Source organism: Diabrotica virgifera, chromosome 5 (genome assembly GCF_917563875.1).
Source record: "Diabrotica virgifera virgifera chromosome 5, PGI_DIABVI_V3a".
Taxonomy (NCBI): domain Eukaryota; kingdom Metazoa; phylum Arthropoda; class Insecta; order Coleoptera; family Chrysomelidae; genus Diabrotica; species Diabrotica virgifera.
The window spans coordinates 53,162,519-53,184,201 of NC_065447.1; the positions used below are offsets into that span (position 1 = coordinate 53,162,519).

The 21,683-nt window shown below is 33.3% G+C and overlaps 1 protein-coding gene across 1 annotated transcript in view; it reads right to left on the reverse strand.

The window, feature by feature from the left end:
* Positions 1 to 21,683, reverse strand: part of LOC126885734 (putative inorganic phosphate cotransporter) — a 102,071-nt gene that overhangs the window by 13,895 nt on the left and 66,493 nt on the right. The window contains exons 4-7 of the mRNA XM_050652509.1: positions 18,310 to 18,409; positions 17,806 to 17,994; positions 10,439 to 10,738; positions 2,493 to 2,731 (exon numbers count right to left, since the gene is read on the reverse strand). Coding sequence (XP_050508466.1) covers positions 2,493 to 2,731; positions 10,439 to 10,738; positions 17,806 to 17,994; positions 18,310 to 18,409 — 828 coding nt within the window. The remainder of the gene's footprint in view (positions 1 to 2,492; positions 2,732 to 10,438; positions 10,739 to 17,805; positions 17,995 to 18,309; positions 18,410 to 21,683) is intronic.

The window sequence follows — 21,683 nt, forward strand, 5'->3', positions numbered from 1 at the left end:
GATTTTCAAAATTAAACATGCGTTGGAAAGGTAATGATCTGTGCTATCAGAAGCCGCAAAGGTCGGGCTTAAATTTTTGAAATTTTTGGGAGTTTTGGGGACGAGAACGAAAAACAGGCTTTAAATGGGAAGGGCCGTAAAATCCACACCCTTGGACCAAAATGGAGAGGTAACATATGGATCGACGAGTCTTTTCCTAAACTTTAAGATGGGATTTGGCCCAATTTTCAATTCAGTCAGGTTTAGAAAATCGAAAATTTCGTGTATATATAGTGTCGCTTGTAGGGGTGTTGTGCGCCACTGGTGAGAACTGTCGTTCTCTGTGGATATATATATATATATATATATAAATTGTCGCACCTGGAATTTAGGGATAGGGGACTAAAAAAGCTGAGATCCATATTATTAGAAAATTCTTATCCCATAGGGCTTCTAAACAAACTTATTTTTGGTTCTCCTTCTTGTCAATCAGCTGACGGACGAAATTGTCATAATAATGAAGTCCGACAACTGACAGGCAACACATCAGTAGTACCACCCAAAATAACTTTTGGTTCCTTGCCCTACATTCCTGATCTGACACCGAAGCTATTCAACATTTTCAAAAATGTGAATGGCTTAAAAATCGCAACAAGGAATGTGAAAACGGTGTCTATGTTATACACAAAAACTAAGGATCCCTTCACTATGCAGGAATCTTCGAATGTTGTATATTCTATACCTTGTTTCAATTGTAACAACGTGTACATTGGCGAAACATCTCGTAATTTCCATAGTAGAGCCATCAGTCACCGTAGTGACATAAAAGTTAACAAAATAAATGCATGTGCACTAACAGAACATGCTATAACATTGAAACATGAGTTCAATTTCGAGGGTTCCTGTATTTTGGCAAGGGAAACAAACCACTGTAAACGCGTTTTTGTGGAAATGTGTTGCATAAAATCTAGCAACTCATGTATAAATAAAAAATCAGATATAGAAAAACTTAGCAACATATATTGTTATCTACTTGCGCAACACTAAAAACCAAAACATAAAAATACTTGTTTGTTTTACAAAACACACATGGACGTATAATGAGTTGCATACTCTTAAGTACAGTTAGTGAATTTGAACACACCTTGTATGGGCCTCTGATGTTTTAAAAAGAACCACAATAATCATAACACTTAATTACTTTTTTATTTGATACTTTTTAATTTGATTGTTTCTTCTTTCTGTTCTCTATGTGTCAGAGTTTTTGACTTACATTATCAGTAGGTTAACATGACAGAATAATTATTGTATTTCTGCTAATTATTCAAAAATTTTAAAATGTATTGTGTCCTTTGTTTTCTGTTTTCAATATTTGTGTTAATTTGAAATGTTGAGCATCATCAAGCTTCTCTTTAATAATCTCAACGACTAGTAGGTTTACTAAAACAATGTAATATTTTAAAATACTTACATTTTTGTTTTATATTACAGAGTCTTGATAAAGGGGTCAAACAACCCCGAAAGCTAGACAAAAAGTCAAAAGAGTGTTTCTTTGATATCCTGGCCAAACTTCTGACTGCAACCCTAATAAACCACTTGTTTGTTGATATTGACAGTCACTAATATCCAGTATTTCTTGTATATATATATATATATATATATATATATATATATATATATATATGTTTCACCCACCGTCTAGTGGGGGTGGGGCCCCAAAATTGACAAGTTTTTAAAAAAGATGTTTTTAAAAAAAATATTTTTCCCTAACTGTAATGGAAATTAAGAAGAAATCCTGCGGCAATTATTCACAAATAAGTGACTGATTTTTGGTATAGGTGTCACTTAAGGGTAATTGCCCTTTTTTAATTACAGGGTGTTACATTTTAAAAAACCCCTTTTCATACCATCTGAACCGTTTATGCTAGAGAAAAAGACTTTCAGCGATTACCCATTTACTGGTACTATTTACAAATTTGTACAGTGCACCCTCATTTTTTCCCCGGAACCACCCCAAAAAAAAAGAAGAATTAATAAAGAAAGTGATTTTCTTGGAATCCTTCACACACAATGTCCTTTATTAATGTACTTTATATGTCATTCTGTGCACGTTATTATTACCCATGCATGGATACCAAAAGCGATTTCCTAGTGCAACCCCTGTAGCCAAAAAAAAAATAAATAAAATGAGGGGTTGAAAAAAAATGTTTTTTTGCTTTTTGATCTATATGGGCATATGCTTCATCAATAGTGTTTTTCAAAAATATATATGGTTATTGCAACATCCCTGCGGAAACCACTCCAAAAGTTAAAAAAATAAATCTAACACCTTATGATATGTTGTCAAAGGAGCCTTCGCAGCTACGAGTTATCAAGTAGAATGCGAATGACTGCTCCTGCATTAGTAAGAACTACAAGACCAAAGAAGCTTAGAAGCATAGTACAGAGTTTCATATCTCTGCTGATGTCAGTACCCTTAATATTAATGAACATTATTGTTAAAATAAACTTACATCTTCAGTCAAAGCGCCTGCCAAATAAGGTACTACACATCCGGTTATAGATCCAATACCATTTACAATGGCCATAAGAATACCGGCATGATTGGGAGCAATATCCAGGGCGTTAACTTTAAAACCGCAATAGAACGGTCCGGTTAAAAATAAGGATATCGTAAACATGCCAACAGTAAGAGCTCTGTCACATCCTGCATAAGAAGCGGCCATGATGAATATACTTGGACCAACAGCAGCTGAAAAATATAACATATTTCATTAAACAAAACAGCGTGTTTCAACATATAACAAATATTTAATTTTAAGTTTTAAAACATTCGAACGAAAATACTAGGCTGTTTAAAGTATTCTTGTCGATGTAACTCGAAGAATTATTTTACGGCATTTTGTATTTCTTTGTTCAACTGAAAATAATTAGCTACCTTTTAAAGCCATTTTCAGTAGACCAAATATATGATAATTGCAGAGCGATAAATCTGAACTATAGGGTGAATGCTCTAACATCTTCCGTTTCTTTCGTTGTAGATTTCCTTTTACTACTTTAGCGATACAATGCTGAGCATTGTGGTGTCAAATCGTGGTGTCAAAATGACACTACGTGAGAGCTTTTCTGGACGTTTTCTTCATATTGCTGGATAAAGCTTGTTTAAAATTTCACTATACAGGGTGCCCAGAAACTCTCCTGACAAACGAGGACCGGAAATTCCTCAGATAATTTTAAGAAAATTTAACCTAATTCAGCTAGTCCGAGAATGCTTCCTAAAGGAGCTAGAGTTCTTTGAAGATGGCGCCTTTTAATTAGTTTCTTTTTAATACTTCCAGAACGCTTTTATTTTAAAAAAACGAAAACTGGTATTACGCCTATTTATTTTCTACAGATGAATCGATTCCGTCAATTAAGAATTTCTAGGTCCGTTTTGGGTAGGACAACTGTTATTTATCGCATAACTTTTTTTGGGTTTTACTTAAAAGCATTCTTGACACAGGATTATTAAATTGTGGGTATTATAGTACTAAAAGGTTCTCTTGCTTTAAGTCTGTAGGATGCACATTTTTCTAGATTTTTCACAAATTTCCCAGGTTCACAAAAATAAATTTCAAAAAACGGTGTATTTTACCGACTTAAAGCAAGAGTAACATTTAGTACTAGAATACCTCATAATTTAATAATCTAGTGTCTTCTTCTTCTTCTCTACGTGCCATCTCTGCGACGAAGGTTGGCAATCATCATTGCTATTCTAACTTTTGACACTGCAAGAGTTCAGTTCAGCTGCATCCAAACCATTCTCTGAGATTTCTCAGCCAGGACATTTTTCTCCTACCTGTGTTAACTTAAATACTCTCTATGCCTACCTAATCTAGTGTCAAAAGTGTTATAAATGCTAGAAACAGAAAAATTAGAGATAGAGAAATAAATAAAAGATAAAAAATGCGATAAAATAACCATTGCCCCACCTAAAACGGACGCCTATGACCGGTACTAGAAATTCGCAATTGATGAAATCGATTCACATCTGAAAGATTCACTAACGTACTAGTTTTCGTATTTCTAAATAGTTTTTTTATTGAAATATTTTTTCAAATCCAAAAACCGAAATTTTAATTTTTAAATCGATTTTCTAGAAAAAGGTGTATCCTACTGACTTAAACAGGAGCACATTTTAGTACTATACATACTATACAATAATAATCCAGTATCAAAAATGCCGGAAAGTTAAAGACAAAAAAGTTATGCGATAAAATAACCATTGCCCTATCAAAACGGACGCCTATGGTTTCCGTGTCCGTTTTGGGTAGGGGAAATTTTCGTTTTTCTGCATATAAGCATTATGGAGGTATTAAAAAAAACTAATTACAGGACGCCATCTTAAAAGAGTTCTAGCTCCCATAGGGCCTTAGGAAACATTGTCGCACTAGGTGAATTGGATTAAATTGTCTTAAAATTATCAGTAGTAATTGCATAAGAGCTCTAAAATTATTGAATTTTTCCCGAGTGACACTTTAACAGTTTTAATTTCACGAGCCGAAGGCGAGTAAAATTCTATATTAATTTTAGAGATCGAGTGCAATTTGTTGCGATTATTTTATGAATAAAACTGTTCAAAACAGGAGCACATTTTAGTACTATACATGTATATACACCGTTCTTAGGCGTCAACGCCCTTCGGTAGGGATCTATGGGGGAGTATCACCGAGCCGCAAGCCCTTATCCCTTGCCGTACTGCTCCCTCATAGGTCGATCAGATGCCCGCATATTCCAGTCTAAGCGCCAGATTCATATTTAGAATTTTATACTGACGCGTTAGCCTTTTTGTTTTTCCGATGGCCTGGCTTGGGCTTGAACTCTCGTACCTCACAGCGAAGTGAAGTGCGGGTCAGCCGCTAGTCGCACTGAGCTACCGATCGATATAGTACTATACATACTATACAATAATAATCCAGTATCAAAAATGCCGGAAAGTTAAAGACAAAAAAGTTATGCGATAAAATAACCGTTGCCCTATCAAAACGGACGCCTATGGTTTCCGTGTCCGTTTTGGGTAGGGCAAATTTTCGTTTTTCTGCATAATATAAGCATTATGGAGGTATTAAAAAAAACTAATTACAGGACGCCATCTTAAAAGAGTTCTAGCTCCCATAGGGCCTTAGGAAACATTGTCGCACTAGGTGAATTGGATTAAATTGTCTTAAAATTATCAGTAGTAATTGCACAAGAGCTCTAAAATTATTAAATTTTTCCCGAGTGACACTTTAACAGTTTTAATTTCACGAGCCAAAGGCGAGTAAAATTCTATATTAATTTTAGGGATCGAGTGCAATTTGTTGCGATTATTTTATGAATAAAACTGTTCAAAACCAAAATTTTATTGTAATTTATTTATGTAAGTACAAAATAGTACAATTAAACACACAGTTGTTATAATAGGGATTTTCATTCACAGTCATTTGTTTCGAGCTTCTGTCATATGTTGTATAATCTGAGTATAATATTAATACACACGGATTATACAAGATATGACAGAAGCTCGAAACAAATGACAATCGATGAAAAGCCCTATTATAAATATTAATTTGATGGTTGAAATTCATAACTTTTATCATTTTTAAAATAATAATTGTCATTAATGTCACTAAATGTATTTTTTCGTAGCAACGAAGGGCATCTGACGTAATATACTTGACGGGAAATTATCAAAAATTATCGGGTATAATATCACAAGAGAGTGAGAATAAATTGAAAATAATGCAACAGTTTTTCGAAAATTTGTTGTCTGGCAATAGACACGAGAGTCCGCAGGGCTCGAGTGGCTATTGCCCAATGACAACAAATGTGAGTAAAAATGAAGCATTATTTTCTTATTTATTCTTACTGTCGTGTGATATTCGTAAGATTATTTTTTAATACGTATATTATGGATATTTTCTTAACTGTGACAGTTGTCAAAACTAGGAAACTGGTTGCCATTAAACAGAAACAATCTACTTAAAAAAATTCTATCGGTAATTTTATACAGTAGATAATTCTCAGTATAATTTTAATCTGATTGGACATAATTAAACACGTGATCAAATATCTTACTATACGATTGGAAGATAAAATCATCAAAAAATAATCAATTTAATTTAGATTTATGTAGCTTTCTATTGGCCAGAATCTCCTATGAATGAAATAATCTGGAGGAATCTCCGGTCTTAGGAGAGTTTCTGGACACTCTGTATAGGTTTTCGTTAATATGCACTCTAGATTCTGTAAATTCTATTAACAAAGGTCCCTCAAGATTGAAAAAATATTACATGGCCTTTTCCGCAGAAGGTTTGGAGATACTCGTATTTGGAATAATTGTTAACAACAAAAGAATAATTAAAATCGCAGTCAAATACAAATGAGAGGAATTGATCAGTATAACACGTACAAAGATAACTAATATTTCACAACGTCAGTTAAGCGATTACAATTGTTTCAAGGCTAACCTGATCAAAACCTTTTTAAGGCATATTATGGCCTCTCTCTCTCCTATGGTGCTACAGCCCAAGCCAGTCCCTGGTCTACCCTAGCGTCCGTCTCCAAAAGTCTCTATCTCTGGCTGATCTCCTCCAGTTATCCACTCTCTATATTTTTTTGCCATCGGTTCTCACTTCGTCTATCCACCTCTTCCTTAGTATTCCTACTGGTCTACGTCCCAACATAGTTCCACTAAGTGTTCTACTAGGTATTCCTTTATTATCAATTCTTATAAAATAACTTCGTGTGACGGTTTAGAGTCAGAAAAAGGACACGAAGAGACCACGTTCATAGAATGGATGATAATATACTTGCATATATTGCAAAGGAAGAGAAATTGAACATCAGCAGACCACACAAAAGCTCCTTCAAATGCTGGAATTATGAAAGTTGGACATTCAGATAAAAATTTAGGCTACAACTTTGAAAAAACAAGACATTCAGCCCTGTGATGAATCACTCACGTTAAATATAACGTAAAGTTATCCTGTAGTTAAGTTATAATCCTCGAATCGAATTGGGGTGATGTATCATATTTAACTTAACTACTTGCATTATTTCTTGACAGGTCTTAACTTATCTGATATATGAACTCTCAAGTTATGAGACAACTATGTAGTTATGGAAGGATGTGTAAGGTTAGGTTAATCTTTTGACTGAAATTAAAAATATCAAAAAAATAGACCTTAAATAACAATTAAAAGCACGTAGGTAATAATATGATTAAAACAATAATTAAAAATGAAAAGTAAAGCTAATAATTTAAGAATAGAGGGGTAATATAATTTTAAAAATCATACAAATATCAAATCGAGATATATAATTGTTGAATATAAGTTGAAATTTATAAACATAGAACCATACTTTTTGTAAATGCACTGGAATGACTGGAATAGTGACACAAAATGTATCAAACTAAACCAACATATTTTGTACAAAAACTTAAAAAAAAACGTCGTTATTTGAAGCAAATTTTTTATATCACAAAATTTGAGGTTTTTACTTTAAGATACTTTAGTATAATGAATTCGCTCTATCGAGATTCACTTTGACACTGACGTTAGTAATTTTTTTTGGTAAATTCAGTTGCCAGAAGTGATTGGAAATTACTACACAACCAACGCACCTGCTCATAGCCAATAGAATAAATAGTAAACAGACACAAAAATAACATAAACCTTACGCTAATCAATAATTACTTATTTATACCATTATAATGTATTGATAACAAATGAGAAAATTATTACTGTACAAAATAAAAATATTTTGTAGAAATAAACTCCTCAAAATTTTATGAGATTAGTAGACACTCCCACTATTTCTAATAATTCTTTTTTTTTTCAATGAAAGATTAAGTTGATTTTAGCAGTTAATAGCGTGAGGTAGGAATTTTTGTGTTGTATGTTTCCTATTCCGAATGTGTCAAAAAAAATCTCACGAGAGCGAATGAAGTATATCAAAAGTTTGGTTGCTAATTGTATCAAATTGGTACAATTGTACCAACACTGGCAACGCTGCTTTTATGGTTATCTTTCGATCCTGTCATTCCTGTGCCATGTTCCGATCAATCTCTCGCACTCACTCCAACTTATACTATTTCTACATAAGGTTCTCTTTGTCACTTCAAACTTTGTTACTCAAATGATATTTCTCTTTTAACGTTTTAGAAATAACTCAAATCATAAATCAAAACGGTGACGGATACGTCACACGAAATTTGCGTAAATAGTTATGGAGATAGTTATCCGTCATAGTTATCTTAACTTTAACGCAAACGAAGATAACTTCGGTCATCCATCACCGGGCTGATGGTGTTAAAATAAGAAGAACAAGAAGAAGTATTTTTTATCATTTTTAACCTACCTCACAGTGGCGTAGCGTAGTGGGGGCGGCCCGCCCCGGGCGGCACTTTTTAGGGGCGGCAAAATTTAACAATAAATAATAAAAATATTTTGTAAATATTTGAACCATTTTATATTTTTATCGCAACTACAAATTCGGACCGATTGAAAGGAGCACGGAATTTTTCATTATTAATTACTTATTTTGTGACGAATTCGATGAATTCCTTTTCTTTGAATGATATTTTGTAGTGACTGGCAAGAACGTCTATACTGACTTGTCGAAATTTTCCGTTTATGACTAACAATCACCACAACTTTTTTCGGCAATTTAGAACGTTGCTATTCTTTTTTTTCTTATCGACACATCGTTGGGAAGTTCTGATAGCAGCTACAGGAAAAAAAAAGGATTCAAGACAAGCGGTGGAGTGCAAGAGGCGATGCCGTAAATGTGACATGGCATCATTACAAAGACATTCTCGTCACTTTGGAAAAACTGACAGAGGCACGTGAAATCTTAAACACTAAGACAGATGCAGGTGCTTCACTAGTTTCGATGCAGTCATTTTCCTTTCTTTGTTTTTTGGGCCTGTGGCAACCGATGCTACATGCAGTGAATGATGCACAAAAATATTTACAAACAAGGGGACTTGACATAAGATTGTGCGCTCAGAAAGTAAATGCTTTGCAGATGATATTGACAGAGAAAAGAGAGGAATGAGCAAATGCCGCTGTAGGTAGATTATGCAAAAATATGTGTGAATAACTTGGAGTTTCCATAAAACCTCGGAGGCGCATAACAAGAAAGCATATTTTTGATGACGGAACTAGAGGTGCTAACTTGTCTTGTGAAAATGAGTTGAGACGAAAGCTGTTTTTTTCGTTAGATAGAGATAGAGTTATTGAAGAAATTCGTGAGCCTTTTCAACAGCAACAAGATTTAAAGGATAAGTTTGTTTATCTAACGACGGCTATATTATTAGATCCAGACAACACTGAATGTAATCTAGACTACGCATCTGACGAAATTGACGAGCAGGGTTTCAAGCTGGAAAAACTTCGACTGCGGACTTTCGTTGCTGCTATAGGCAACGAAATTGATTAATGCAGACTCGCTTGAAATATTTAAATTTATTGTTAAATCCAAGGTGGAAGATACTGTGCCCAATATTTTAATAATGTTCCGAATATTTTTCACAGTTGCTATAAGCAATGCCAGCTGCGAGAGGAGTTTTTCAAAATTGAAATTGATTAAAAATTATTTAAGATCGACAATGAGTACTCCAAGGGTTTGCTCACTACGGAGAGCAATGGATTGTATCCTCGCTCTCTGGTATTTATATTCGTGAATTCTCGCATATAAAATAATGTATTTATTTTACATAGCGATCGAAACTATATTATCGATCGCTATGTAAAATAAATACATTATTTTAAATGCGAGAATTCACGAATATAAATCCCAGAGAGCGAGGGTCGGAGCGAGGATACAATCCTTTGGTCTCCGTAGTGAGCACACGCTCAGACTAACTAATTTGGCTATTTTGTCTATTGAGCAAGAGGTGTGTGATGCGATAGACATTGACGGTGCAATAAAAGACTTTGCTCTTAAAAAAAGTAGACGTATAAATTGTTAATTGAAGACGGAAGTTTTGTTTTTAATTCTAACAAATACTGATATTACTTTTCAATACAAATAAAAATATAACATTATAGTATCGTTTTAGTTCTAATTAAAAATTTATTTTTAATTAGAACTTTTGTCGATCTTCAAGGTGTACCTAATCTTAAGTGATAGGTACCGGTACCTAAGTTATATCAATGTATCTAATTAGTTAAAGTAAAAGAATTTTTGTATTAATAAACGTGATTGTAAAACTTAGATAAACTTTTTTATTTAAAATCCAACCTGTATAATGCAAAATAATGATAACTGTTCTCGCCGAAAAGTTCTCTATAATTAATGTATGTAATGTATAGTATACTATAAATTAAAATACCTAAATAAGAGGGCGGCAAAATTGTCTTCCGCCCCGGGCGGCCGACACTCACGCTACGCCACTGCTACCTCACGAGAAAAAGAATATTTTCCAACTTACCTAATGTTGTGAAGACTTTTCTTGCAAATGTAACCTTAATGTACCCCTTAGCTACCATCCAATCACACAATTTTCCAGAACTCAAAGAGCATACCCACATCACGATGTATGGTAAGGAGTTCCATAGTCCGTTATCTTTAATATTAAATTTCAATACCTCGCTCATATAAGTTGGCAATTCTATTAAGATTGTAAAGAAGCCCCAATCGTGCCCGGCTTGAGCAGCTACTAATGCCCACACTGGTGCAGATGTCAACATTGCTTTCCATGGAGTGGGAGGTCTTGTTGTTGATATTCCCTCTAAAAGAATTATAAAATAAAGGAATATGAAATATAGAATACTTTATTTAAAATCTTTATTTATATTCTGTTAGTTTTGCGCTCATTATGAAAATAGAAAGGTGGGACATTTACGTTTTCTTTTTTCTGTTCCTCTTCTCTGGGACATTGGCTATCTTCAAGTCTATTCGAACTTTATTAACAGCCGTTCTAAATAGTTTGTTTGTGGTGCAACCAAGGCTCTCTCTTAAATTTCTAATCCTGGACATTATTCTGCGGCCCGGACTTCTTCCTCCTTCAACCTTTCCCTCTATTATATTTTGCAAGTATGTATGTGCATTTTTATCACTCTAGATGGCAGCAGTAGGGGAGAGTTGGACAAAACCGGGTAGGTTGATAAAATTGGGTACCCCTTAATTCTTCTAACTGGCTGCTGCTATCTATTAGACAATGTTAAAATTAGTGTCCCTTTACCACCAACAGTCGTGTGTATTCATTTCTACCTCATTTGAGTAATCTGTGCCGGAGCAGTAAGGAAACTTGATTTTTAAGGTAAGTTTCTAGCTGTTTTCTCCTCTAATGAATAACTAATGGCCATTTCAAAATTTAATACATGTAACCTAGTATATTACCTTTAATTTGGCCAAAAATTTTGAATATTATTTCATAACTTAAAAATTTAAATAACATTTAATGTCTTGTTTACGAGTTTGACAAAACCGGGTAGTCCGAAAATCGACAAAACCGGGTATCCGATTTTATCAGACCTGTTGTTACTTCCAGTTTCTGCAGTGGTTTTTTGCTTTTAGTTAACTACAACATGTGGTTTCTTCTGTTGAAGAAGCTAATAAGAGTAAGAAAGCTAGTAGGAAAAATATAAAAAATCTCCAGTCGTAAAAAAATTAAAACTAAATGAACTGGACCAAAAAAAAAAGAAAAAACTTGGTAAAAAAGGCTGCACCAAAAACAACATTTTGGAGAGTTTAAAGGAAGAAGGTAATAATGACGATGCGTGTCTATATTACAATTAACTATTTTCAAATTATAATGCAAAGTAAGGCTGGATAAAATGTGTGTCTTGCACCAAATGGGCTTTGACGCCTGTAGTGCCTATGATGATGTAGATGAAGTTTTTATTTGTGGCTTCTGTTCATAGATTTTCGATTTTTGTTCAAATACTTTTAATAAATATTTTATTTTCTGCCCATTAATCTTTTTACATGGTAATTAATTTACTACCCGGTTTTATCATACCCGTTGGACAAAACCGGGTATTTTGCAATATTTTCATAAAAATAAAAAAAATTTAAAATCTAAGAATATTTTCAAAAATTGACATTGGCATATTAAACTTAAGTCATTTGAGAATATTTCAATCTGCAGCATACATTTGCTACTCTCACATAGCAAAAGATACAGACGGTTTTTGGAGTGGTACCCGGTTTTGTCCAACTCTCCCCTATTCCAATATTCTATTTTGTATGGTATTACTTCTGGCCTTTTGTCCCTTCGCATAATTCTTCATTTGTGACTCGGTCAACACAAAGTATTCTTAATATTCGTCGATAGCACTACACCCCTAAACTCTCAATGCTTTTTATATTGTTTTGTTTGAGAGTCCATATTTCAATGCTGTACAACAAAGTATTAAGCACACATGATCTTTAACATACTAATTCTTAAAGGGAGACTGATATCACGATTATTAAGCAGTTTCTTCATTTTTATGAAAATGAAGCAAGCAATTTCAATATCTCTTTTATCTGGATATTTTAATCACTTACCTGGTGTGATCATAGTTGTCAAGTATTTGTAGTATTTACCGATTGAATGGAGGGAATGTTTGTATAATTAATTTCATTTTTGACTAAAGATCGTATACTAGATTTTCTTGGATTAATCTGTATATGTTAATTATTGCATACTCTATTTATATTTTCTAGTAAAACTTGAACCTTTTCCGGTGTTCTTGCCACCAGCCCATACCTAATGTTAGTTATCACTTCCCTATTGGCGATCATTCCCTTATTTGCGCTTGATTAATAGGTGAGGCAACGAAGCATTAAACCTAGGAATTTTGTGGAGTAAGATGAATCGTCATGCAACTTTTTGCATTCGATTCGAGAGAGTGTCATTCAATTTTGTGAACTAAATTTATCTCCGGCAAAAATTTTTGTGCATAAGAAAATGCATTTCCAAAGTGCATCTCGAAGAGATGGAAACTAAAAAATTTAAAACTCAGGAAATATTGACGGAAATGAGTTCAATTTTTATACTTGGGGGTTTTGGATAGTGTTGCCCAAATGCAAGACCAAGACGAGACTGGGACAGTCTTGGTCTTGGTCTTGCGCCAGTACACCTGGTCTTGCTCTTGGTCTTGGTATTGCGCTCCCGGTCTTGGTCTTGGCCTTGGTCTTGCAAGTCTCGCAGTTGCCCATTAGCCCATTGCATATCTTAGAACAACGTAACAGAGAGGTACATTTTAAGCTTGAATATCATAGCCATAGTAAAGACTAGCCAAATTAATAAATATCTAAACAACTGACAACTGGTGGGGTTTGAACCCACGATCTAAGTGATCTCTGACTATGTTCTAACTAACTAAAGTTAAAACTACCTCTTAAAACCCACAAAATTTCATTTGCATATCTCAACCGATTTTAGAGCAATAAATAAATCGTCAGTTTGTAAGAAAAATTTCAATCCCTCCCTATTTGGTAAACAAAGCATTTATAAAGTAAACGTTTATGAAGTAAACTGTCATTAGTTTTTCGTGCAGAATTACCCATTAAAGTTTACCATACTTATTTAAAAACATTCTGTATTGATGAAAAACATGACTAGTTAAAAAAGCACCTAACTTTTTTATTATCCAATATAAGTGAATGAATAAAAAACATAATGTTAAGAAAATATGAGGCTTTAGTTGGGCTTTAATTTCAGTATGCTATCATTGCATGCTAGAATAATAAGTTAGCATAATGCTAGAATATTCCACAGAGTGAGAAAAAAAACAGTTTGATGGGTACACCCGGTATACACTGACAATAATTGACCTGTCTAGCAACAATATCTATTCTTACTGCGATATTTATAAAGAATAGAATAAGACCAAATATTAGAACAATCACTTAAATTTAAATAACAACAGGTTTAGGAAATTTGAGACATTAAAAATGACCCGTTTTTAAGGTGGTGCCATGGACGTATAAATAAAAATGGGTGGTGCGTTAATTTCTTGGAGAAGTGTACCTATATCGTTAAAATAATATTTCGGTATTATGTCTACACGATATTCGGCATTTATCTCTATACTTTTGCCTGGTTATGATACTTATAAATAATAGCCGCGCTGTTTTGGCAAATTTTGTTTAGCCGAGTGACCTCATAACACAGAACACAGGACACAGTCAGCAAAAACAATACATAATAGTCTTACTATAATAATGTATACTGATAAAGATTTCTGGTGTTTAGAATCCTAGAAAACTAATAATGAAAAAATTATTTATGTAAATTTATATAAGTGCTAAGGTGACATATCTTTAAAAAGTTTGGATAAGATATTCGATATTACTGTAGGCGTCGCAACGCAGGAATGTTGTGTGTTGTGTTATATGAATATGATTAGAAGACGACTATTCTCAAAACCAGGACAATTATTAATTTCAGAGCAAAGAAGTCGGCTGCTGAGTCTGAGAAAGAATGTATGACTAAAAAATTTTATTTTTACATTATGATAATGACCTCTGAGTACATGTCAAATGAGTCGAGTGTTCTTTTAATGGATATTTTGATTCGCTATGTATGTTTATGGTATTGTTCGTAATGCGCATAAGTCAAATTTTCAAAATTTTTCTTACAATTTTTTTGTTTCTCATAGAGTATCTAAGAATATAGCCGAACTTATATACTCCCTAAAGCGACCCTCAGTTCTAACTGCAAGACGCAAGAGTCTCGCAGGCTTAGTCTTGTTCTTGCACGGTAAGTCTTGGTCTTGGTCTTGCTAAAATTAGGCGGTCTTGGTCTTGGTCTTGGTCTTGCGAAAACGCAAGAACAAGACCAAGACTGCAAGACCAAGACCGATTTTGGGCAACACTAGTTTTGGAGGTCACTGAACATGAATTTCATGACGACGATGATCTCCGAGGTACCTGGTGCTCAGGGTGGAACTCGTCGCCGGGGACGATTGAATAATTCTCGAAATGAAGATTGGATCGAAAAACTCAAAAATTCAATATTTTTCAAAAATTTATCGAATGACTCTAAACACGACCACCCACTCCACCCGCTGGAGGTGGGGTGGGGGTAACTTTAAAATCTTAAACAGGAGCTCCCCTTTTTTATTGCAGATTTGGATTCCTTACGTAAAAATAAGTAACTTTTTTTCGAGACATTTTTTCGGCTAATGGATAGATAGCGCTATAATCGGAAAAACACTATTTATTAGCGCCATCTATCAACAATTTAAAAAATATTTCGAATAAATGTTACCCCTAACCCGCTATTTGATTTTAAAGTTACCCCCAACCCCACCTCCAGTGGGTGGAGTTGAGGGTCGTGTTTGATGTTATTGATTAGGTTCTTAAAAAATATTAAACACGTATTTTTTAGTTTTTTATTTGGAAGTGTATTTCTCGGGATATTAGACTGTTTCTTTAATTTACCTATGGTATCACGATAAATCATTTTTTCCGAATATAGCGCCATCTATCCACAATTCGAAAAAATGTATCGAATAAAAGCTGCTTATTTTTACCAAACTGAAATAAAAAATGGGTGTTTCCATTTAAGATTTTAAAGTTACCCCCCCCCCCCCACCTCCAGGGGTTGGAGTGGGGGGGTCGTGTTTAGTGTCATTAGATAGATTTTTGAAAAATATTGAACACGTATTTTTCAGTTTTTCGATCCAATCTTCATTTCGCGAATTCGATCGTCTCGCGAATTATTCGATCGTCCCAGGAGACGAGTTCCACCCTGGGCAGCAGGTATCTCGGAGACCATCGTCGTCACAAAATTCGTATTCAGTGACCTCCAGAACCCACAATTATAAAAATTGGACTCATTTCCTTCATTATTTCCTGAGTTCTAAATTTTTCATTTTCCATCTGTTCGAGATGCACTTTGAAAATGCATTTACTTATGCACAAAAATTTTGCTGGAGATCAATTTAATTCACAAAATTGCCTGACACTCTCTCGAATCGAATGAAAAAAGTTGCATGACGGTTCATCTTACTGCACAAAATTCCTAGGTTTTGGGCTTCTTAGTGCTTCGTTGCTTTCTGACAAAATGTGTTCACTGTAGACGTAAAATAGTGGACACATTTATTGCGCGGACAATACAAATCCCTGTCTCACACCCTGTGTTACTTTTATTACATCTGAAACTTCATCGTCTATTCTTAGAGTTGCTCGCTGATTCTAATATAAATTCAGGATTATTCGTAGATCTTTATTATTTGAGCCTTTGTTCTCAAGAATATCTTTGAGTAAATCATGGCGAACCCTTTCAAAAGCCTTTTCGAAATCTATGAAATATTCTCTTGATTATTAAGATTTAAGCATAAGATTATTAAGATTTAGCATGTCTATGTGAGATTATTTAGAGCAAATAGAGCTTCTTTAGTACCTAGCCTTTTTTTAATCCTAACTGAGTCCCGACAATACGAAGTTCCAGCTTTCTGTAAACACGGTTCTGATTTATTTTTAGAAATACCTTAACTGACTCATTAACAAGATTGTTCGGTGATAGAAACATTGGGTGGAATGCATAAAACGTAGTACTTGCTAATGCTTCAAGTATGTACTACATTTTTGAAGATTTTACTACACTTACAAAGCATTATTACACTTACAAATGCTTTGTAAGTGTTTTAGTACACTTACAAAGCATTTAAGGCTTTTTAAGTGTGTTAAAATCTCCAAAAATGGAGTACATACTTGAAGCATTAGCAGGTACTACGTTTTATGCATTCCACCCATTATTTGGCATTAGCTGTTTTCGGTATTGTAAGGAATGTGGATATTAGCCATCCTTGGGGAATAGTACCAGTATTTTATATGATGTTAAACAAATGTAATAATGAGTTTTAATAGTTCTATAAGGATTGCGTCGGAACCGGTTGCTTTTATATTCTTGGTATTTTTAAAGACCGGTTTTCCTATTTATTTATGGAAAGGTGTTGCTATTGTCTGAAAATGGTTCATTTATATTTCCAGTCCACCTTTGTAGTTTATTTTTTAGATCCGTGATCATCTTTCTATCTCTGTCCTTAAGTATACCTGCTTTTGCTTTTAGTTATTTTTGTACATAATGAAACTATCGTATTTTCTGTTGTAGTTTTCCATTGCTTTTAATTAAAATACCATATTGGTTTTAATTTATAATTCTCTGGGCATTTTTATTCTTGTTTTTGTCTAGTTCTTTGTGTTCTGAAGGACGGTTTTTTACTTCTGGCCATTGGTCCTTCAACTTCAATATTTCTTGTGTCACCCACACTTCGATTTTCTTGCGTGCTTTGGTTTAGATATTTTTGCCCACTGCTTTTATCGTTGTATTTATACAATTTAACACTTCTTTCATGTCAGTTTTATTATTTATTTTATTTTTTATTTTACTGAAATTTTCTTTAACTTCTTTTTCTACATCCCTTCTGATGTTCTCATTTCTGTTTAGTTAGGTATAACGATTTTACAGTAGGTTTTCTGATCTTTCTTAGTTTAGTTTCAGTTATAGAAACTGCAGAATTTTGAGCCAACATCTGCTCCAGAATAGGTTTTCGTACATTTGATAGTGTTACATTCTTCTCATTATAAATATAGTCTCTTTGGCTTCTCATCATTTTTTCTTGTGTATGCTGTGGATAGGTGCATATGTATAGTATATGCGGGAAGAGAATATTAATTGCCACAAATACTTTACAGTGGATCAAAGAAAAATAGTATATGACTAGTATTTCTGTTTGTTCTTGGTCCCAACTCAAACTAATTAGAGATAAACTATCTATTACTTTTAAGAATTTAGTAATTGGGAAATTCTTTAGATATACATGCATATTATATTATTATTAAAATAAACATAAATACCTATTTCCTTTTTCAGATAGATTTTTTCCTTTTCTCCAATGAATGGATGTTGTTCCGGTGAGGAATAACAAAGAATCTGCCACAATATATACCATAAAATACCTAATCCTCCAAAGAGATAGAACACCGACGCCCATGATTTTGTAACGTGTATTAACGCACCACATATGGCACTACAAATAATTGTACCTAAAATATAAGTTATACTTATTATGGAAACTTTATAAAATTGCTTATTTAGCAAGTACTTCTAAGTTTACTGAAGATGGTCTAATAAGACCGAAAACATTCGATCTGAACAATTTGGACAATTATAGTCCAATAGGGTTTTAATTTAATTTTCATTAAATATAATCAATTACACTAGAAGTGTCGCTTCATAGCTTCAAGTTTTTAAAAAACTTGAAGCTCTGATTTATTTATTATTTACTTTTAAACAGTTGTTGGTTGTATACAACCAACCCCCGAGAACTTTCCCAATTTAAGCGTACTTTTTATACGTACCCATTTGACTCCCACCATACACCAAGGTACCAATTGTTGCTCTTTCTTGTAATGGAACCCATTTGGCGAGAAGTGAATTAATTGCTGGATTACTGGTACCCTAAAAAATAATTATTATTTTTTAAGCATGTCTTCATATACAGTGTGCCAAAGCCAAATGTAATAAATTGACTATTTCGTGAAAGGGCGATTTTGGAACTAAATCCCGAAACAGGTCGATTTTTGCTTTTAAATTATGATTTTTTGGCATATACATCACACTAGTGACGTCATCCTTCTGGGCGTGATGATAATCGATGATTTCTTTTAAATGAGAATAGGAGTCGTGCGCTAGCTCATTTAAAAGGTAATTTAATTCTCTATTCAGTAGTATAAACATTAACATAATTATTTATACAGGGTTTCCAAACAAAAATTTTTTAAATTAAATTAATGGACACAAAAAGAAGAATGTGCGTAATTTATTTAATTCAAAATACATTTTACAGAAATAAAATGTTTATTTTAAAAATAAACATTGCTTTCCGCTTAAGTTAAATATTCAAACTGCCAAGAAGTAGGTAGTTTGCAGCTATCACTAAAAAAATCGTCGATTACGTCATCACGCCCTGATGGATAACGTCACTATAAAGTATGAAATATATTTAGTACGTTCGTTAACGGTAAAATATTGCAAGAACTCTAAATTCTAAAGAACCGCTCCGATTTAAATAAGCTCATCTTATCCTTCTCTTCAAAAGTGATATGACTACAATGTGTGCTTTTTATTTTTAAGGGGTGAAAACTACCCTTTTTTACCAAAAATTAAAAACAGCCGATATAAGCGTTATTTCAATCTAAATTATGTGTAGGTACGTTAAATAGTATGTTAAATATACGAATTTGATTTTTTCTCATATTGAAATGTATTTTATAGTTTATAACTATTTTTAAACCCTTAAAAACTACCCTCTAAATAAGAATTTGTATAAAAAATATTTTGTAACTTTAAATTAGGTAATGATGTATTTTGTAGTGATCTAAACTTTATTTTTTGCACGATTGATCATTTTTGACTGTTTACTGTGACAGATTTTACGTCAGTAGGTGACATTTACTAGCAACTCGACGGTAAGTAATCCAACTCGACGGTAAGTACTCCAACTCGACGGTAAGTACTTCACTTACCGTCGAGTTAAAAATCTCTTAATTTTAATTTATTTTTTGAAAGAATAAAGAAAACTAACCAATTATTTATTAATATTGAAACTTCTTAGGCCTATAGCCAACATTTTTTCTCTTCAAATACGCGATCAAAGTTGAAAACTTGGAAATATCAACGCCATCATAAAGAAAAACGGAGGATTTAATCATTGAATATTCTGCCCAGAGGCTTCCAGGAGCTTTCAACTGCATATGTCTTTGAACGAAATATGCCAATAAAGTCTTTTCTTCGATTCTTAAATTCTTGCCTTCGCACCATTTTTTAAAACTTTGGTAGGTATTTTGATAACGGATTTTGGATTTTTCGGGAATAATTGCGGAACACCCTTCTTCCCAAGCCCGTTCAATTTCTTCAAATTCACTTTCGCTCATATTTTAATTTATAATAATCAAAATTGTACTTAAAATTATTGACAACTAAATAAAAACTCAATTCTCCATTTTTGTTTTGCACCCTAGTTACTACCTAACAACCAAAGTATCTATCTTGATAAAATGAATGAAACTAGTCAATATGATAGTCCAGAAAGCCACTGCGCATCCGCTAGGAAAAATATTCTAATTCGGATTTTTTGCACAATCTTACTCAAAAAGGACTCCTTTTAACAAATTTGCATGTTGCCAGGACCAAAAGGTGGTCAAAAATTTTTTAAACGTTTTTTTTTTGTTTTTTTCCTAAAATTATTTTTTTTTGCATGAAAAAAGTTTTTTTAGGTCTTTTGGATCATTCCAAACAGAAAAAGTAATTAGTGACTTTTCTCTAAAAATGATAGTTTTTGACATATAAGCGATTAAAAATTGAAAAATTGCGAAATCGGCCATTTTTAACCCTCGAAAACTATGTGAAAAACTGAAAATTTTAATGTTGCCAAGGCAGGTAGATATTCTTTAAACATCGATTGATGAAATCCCGAAGAGTTTTTTGCAATACAATATTCAAAACTCCTTTGTTTTTTAATTGCTAATCAAGCGTGCGCGACACTATTTTCCACCGACAGTATGGTGCAAATGAAAGGAATAAATTCGTTATTTCGTAAACCGGCGACTTTAAGGAAAAATCCCGAAACAGGTCGATTCTTATTTTTAAGTTATGATATTATGGCATATATGGTATACTAGTGACGTCATCCGTCTGGACGTGATGACGTAATCGATGATTTTTTTAAACGAGAATAGGGGTCGTGTGCTAGCTCATTTGAAAGGTTCTTCAATTCTCGATTCAGTAATATAAACATTTACATAATTATTTATACAGGGTGTCCTTCTACTTCTTTTTTGTCAAATAATTTAATTTAATAAAAATTTTTTGGACACCCTGTATAAATAATTATGTAAATGTTTATATTACTGAATCGAGAATTGAAGAACCTTTCAGATGAGCTACCACACGACCCCTATTCTCGTTTAAAAAAATCATCGATTACGTCATTACGCCCAGACGGATGACGTCACTAGTATACCATATATCGATGGCTTAACTTGCAAATCGGCTAACTCCACTTTACCGGTAAGTAGTTTTAATGAAATAATATAACTTTTTGTGAGAAATATCCTAGTTATAACATAATATGTTGAGGATGGAGTTGTTCATTTTTAACGTAACTATTTACTATGTGAATTGAGGAGTTACCCAATATACCAATTCTGTGATTTTAAGAAGTTTGTTTGTGTTCCTGTAAAGTTTTAAAAAACGGAGTTAGCCGCTGTGCAAGTTAAGCCATCGATAAGCCACAATATCAAAACTTAAAAATAAAAATCGACCTGTTTCGGGATTTTTCCTTAAAGTCGCCAGTTTACGAAATAACGAATTTATTCCTTTCATTTGCACCATACTGTCGGTGGAAAATAGTGTCGCGCACGCTTGATTAGCAATTAAAAAACAAAGGTGTTTTGAATATTGTATTGCAAGAAACTCTTCGGGATTTCATCAATTAATGTTTGAAGAATATCTGCCTACCTTGGCAACATTAAAATTTTCAGTTTTTGACATAGTTTTCCAGGGTTAAAAATGTCCGATTTCGCAATTTTTCAATTTTTAATCGCTTATATGTCAAAAACTATCATTTTTAGAGAAAAGTCACTAAAGACCTTTTCTGTTTGGAATGATCCAAAAAACCTAAAAAAACTTTTTTCCATGCAAAAAAATAAGTTTAGGAAAAAAACAAAAAAAA